The 4,137-nt window shown below is 44.6% G+C and overlaps 1 protein-coding gene across 3 annotated transcripts in view; it reads left to right on the top strand.

The window, feature by feature from the left end:
• Positions 1-4,137, top strand: part of Palld (palladin, cytoskeletal associated protein) — a 393,911-nt gene that overhangs the window by 13,637 nt on the left and 376,137 nt on the right. For all 3 annotated transcript variants that reach the window (XM_031339914.1, XM_031339915.1, XM_031339916.1), the window contains exon 2: positions 2,333-3,317. In XM_031339914.1, the coding sequence (XP_031195774.1) occupies positions 2,407-3,317 (911 nt within the window). In that variant the 5' untranslated portion in view covers positions 2,333-2,406. The remainder of the gene's footprint in view (positions 1-2,332; positions 3,318-4,137) is intronic.

The following is a 4,137-nucleotide window of genomic DNA, read 5'->3' as shown; positions in this document are numbered from 1 at the left end:
CAATGGAGTACTACTCAGTTATTAAAAACAATGAATTTATGAAATTCTTAGGGAAATGGGTGGATCTGGAGGATATCATCCTGAGTAAGGTAACGCAATCACAAAAGGACACACATGGTATGCACTCTCTGATAAGTGGTTATTAACCCAGAAGCTCAGAATACCCAAAATGCAATCCACAAACCACAAGAAACTCAAGATGAAGGAAGACCAAAGTGTGGGTACTTAGATCCTTCTTTGAATGGGGAACAAAATACCCATGGAAGGAGTTGCAGAGACAAAGTGTGGAGCAGAGACTGAAGGAATGACAATCTAGAGACTGCCCCACCTGGGGATCCATCCCATATACAATCACCAAACCCAGACACTATTGTGGATGCCAATAAGTGCTTGCTGACAGGAGCCTGATATAGCTGTCTCCTGATAGGCTCTGACAGTGCCTGACAAATACAGAAGTGGATGCTCACAGCCATCCATTGGACTGAGCACAGGGTCCCCAATAAAGGAGCTAGAGAAAGGACCCAAGGAGCTGAAGGGGTTTGCAGCCTCATAGGAAGAACAACAATATGAACTAACCAGTATCCCCAGAACTCCCAGGAACTAAAACCACCAACCAAAGAGTACACATGGTGGGACTCATGTCTCCAGCTGCATATGTAGCAGAGGATGGCCTAGTCAGTCATCAATGGGAGGAGAGGCCCTTGGTCCTGGGAAGGCTCTGTACCCCAGTGTAGGGGAATGCCAGGGCCAGGAAGTGGGAGAGGGTAGGCTGATGAGTATGGGGAGCGGGGAGGGAGTAGGGGGTTTTTTGGAGGGGAAACCAGGAAAAGGGAGAACATTTGAAATGTAAATAAAGAAAATATCTAATAAAAAATTTAAAACATAAAGAAAAGATTAATGACCTTCCAATATGCTAGAAATAAATAAGTAAATTTTTTTTTAAAAAAATTAAAAAATAGCAATAAAAAAGAATCAGTGTCCACAAATAAAATTTGTGGACATAGTCATGCTAATTAATTTATATCTCATCTATGGCTGGCTTCATGTTAACATGCTAGTAAATAACTACAATAGGAGTGCTTCAGCCACAAAGTTAAGAACACAATACATTTACACACCCTGTCTCTCAAGAGAACAATTTGGGAATACTTAACATGAAGCACATATACACTCTCAGCACCTGAAAGTAAGTGATTATTGCTTCGGTTAGAATTAGGTTGAATGAATGAATATCCAGGATGATGACTGCGTGCAAAGAAAGGTTGAGACAGTTTAATGAGGAATAAATAAATAAATATAAATAAATCATCACTTATAAAGACAAGTACTTGATCTTTCTATTTATAGTTATGAAATGAGTGAAATCTGAGATTGTTCACTTGCCAGTGATGGGTTAGGATCATGTGAATAAAATCAGTGTGCTGATTGCCTTTGTCATCATGGCACAAACCAGAGTTACCTGTGAAGAGCAACTCATTTGAGACATTGACTCCATCGAATGGTCCTGTGGCCATGTCCGGGGTCATGTTCTTGTCTTATGATTGATGTGAAAACTCTTAGCCCGCTGTGGGCAGTGCTACCACCAGGCTGGTGCTCCTGAGTTGTATGAAGAAGTGAGCTGAGCAAGCACGGGGAGCAAGTCAGTCAGCAGCATTCCTTCATCATCTCTGCTTGAGTTCCTGCCTTGGGGTTCTTGCATGAGGCCCTGCCTTGCCTTCCCTCCATGATGGGTGGTAACTCATAAACCAAATAAATCTTTTCCTCCCAAAGTTGCTTCTGAACATAGTATTGATCTCAGTAACAGAAACCAAACTAGGACAGTCAGAGTTACCAAAATTCTCAAGCAATTATCTGCAAGCATTGCTGCATTGAGACCACAGATGAGCTTTGTGATGAAGAAAGACACGCAAAACAGCCCCCTCTGTGTCCACTGTGGACCTGTTGAAGACATCCTCTCCTTGTATCATTGGGCAGTAGTTGCTCACTTACAGCGTGCATGTCAACCTGCCCTTACAAGCCATGCCAGGCATTGTAACCCAGCTTATAGCTCTCAGACCTGGAAACAGAGGTAAGAAGATTGCGTGTTCAAGGCCAGTCTGAGCTACCATAGCAAGCTGCTACCTCTAAACCCTAAAATAAATACTTAACGAGTTGAAAGATGGAAGCACACAACTGTTTGGTCTTTCTTCTAATTTATAGAATAAAGAAGATTGCTATACTGGTTCATCTTAATGTTTCTTCCAATTTGTTGTTACTAACGATATGTAAAAATAAATAAATAAATCAGGGGAGGGGTTATTAGCACTGATGAAGATTCTGTGTTGTCTTTCAGAAAACAAGAACACGGGCTTCCTGTGCCTCTAAGCTTCCTGCTACAAGCAACGAGTGTGTGGAGACCGCTCAAATATGTCAGAGACTTCCTCCCACGACTCCTTCTATGATTCCTTATCAGACGTGCAGGAAGACGGCAAAAGTGCTGACTTCTTCCCAGGCCTCTCTGCTTTCCTCAGCCAGGAAGAAATAAACAAAAGCCTTGACCTGGCGCGCAGAGCTATAGACAACTCTGAGACGGAAGATGTCGACTCGGAGAAGGAGATCTCTCAGATTTTCAGCAAGTCTCCCGTAAGCCTCTGCGAAACTCCTTCCCACGAGGAGACGAAATCAGAACGACCTCGGGATAACAGGGGAGCACCTGTCCAGCCCCTAGCAGGAGAACAAGCTGAAAGGATCAGTTCCCCAGCTTCCAAGAGAAAACCGGGGATATCACCCTTGCTGGCTAGCCCCAGCTACATCCGGAGCCTCTGCAAGGCTGAAAAACGAGGTGCAAAAAATCCCAATCCAAGTGCAAAGCCCAAAGCTGCCCAGCAAAGCAAGGCTGGCCCCCAGAGCCAACTGTGCGACAAGGCGGCTAGTTTCATCGAGGAACTGACATCCATATTTAGAGAGGCAGCAAAGCCACGGAACAGAAGCCCAAATGGTGAGTCCTCATCACCAGACAGTGGGTATCTGTCTCCTAAAAATCAGCCATCAACCCTGATGAGTGCCTCAGCCAGCCAGAGCCCCACCGCAGACCAGCTAAACCAACTGGAGATGGATGCAGAGGTCAAGCGACCCCAGGGCAGCCTTTGCTACCAGGCCCACCAGGCTCCAGAAGAGACCTTGCCACACACTCACATCCCGCACCCCCAGCCCCAGAAAGCCCGACACTTGCCAACTGCACCTCGGTTCACCCAGAAGCTGAGGAGCCAAGAAGTTGCTGAAGGAAGCAGAGTTTATTTGGAGTGTAGGGTCACTGGAAACCCAACGCCCAGAGTCAGGTAAGAACTCTTGTTATAAATGTAAAGTAATTTTATTGACTTCCGGTGTTCCTTAAAGGGAGGTGAGAAATTTCCTTGGATTGTGCGTCCTGTGGTCTCTGCAGTAGAATTTTCTCAAAAACAAGCCAAACAGAAAGCAGGCCAAATAGCCAACACCACTACAACACCCAGGTGGGGCAGGTTTTGTTGTCACTTAAAGAGGCAATGAGAAATACCAGCTGTTATATAGGAGTGTATATTTTACAGTGCCTGGGAAGTGTAAAATGCCTAGATGGTTTATCCAAAATACAGAGAAAAGTGTGTGGTTTGGGTCATGAGTCACTGAAGAAGGTAAAAAAATTATCCTAAAGCTAGAGTTATCTAGAGGAACAGAAATGACAGTGTACAGAGATCAAGCATAGATAAATCCTGAAGTAGACATCCAGTCTAAGGAATGGACCAGATTGCCTTACTAATTAGAGACAAACACACACACACACACACACACACACACACACACACATCTCCAAAATGTAGCAACCAGAGTAGGCAGATTTTCTACGTTAAAGAACAACAAACCAAGTCCATAGTACACAGGTTAGTTTTCTATGCTTAGCTGCAGGGCACAGCTAAAGACGACAGGGAATTGAGTGCATACAGAGGGGCCAAAAAAGCATCCCACCATGTCCATTATGATTCTTTTAAATTCTTCTTTTTAAGTTGCAGGTTGTATACCTTCTCCCGCACAATAAAAGTCTAGAAGAAGCCGGGTGGTGGTGGCGCACACCCTTAATCCCAGCACTTGGGAGGCAGAGGCAGGCAGATTTCTGAGTTCGAGGCC

Source organism: Mastomys coucha, unplaced genomic scaffold (assembly GCF_008632895.1).
Source record: "Mastomys coucha isolate ucsf_1 unplaced genomic scaffold, UCSF_Mcou_1 pScaffold22, whole genome shotgun sequence".
Classification (NCBI taxonomy): Eukaryota; Metazoa; Chordata; class Mammalia; order Rodentia; family Muridae; genus Mastomys; species Mastomys coucha.
This window is presented reverse-complemented; position numbering and strand designations above follow the sequence as displayed.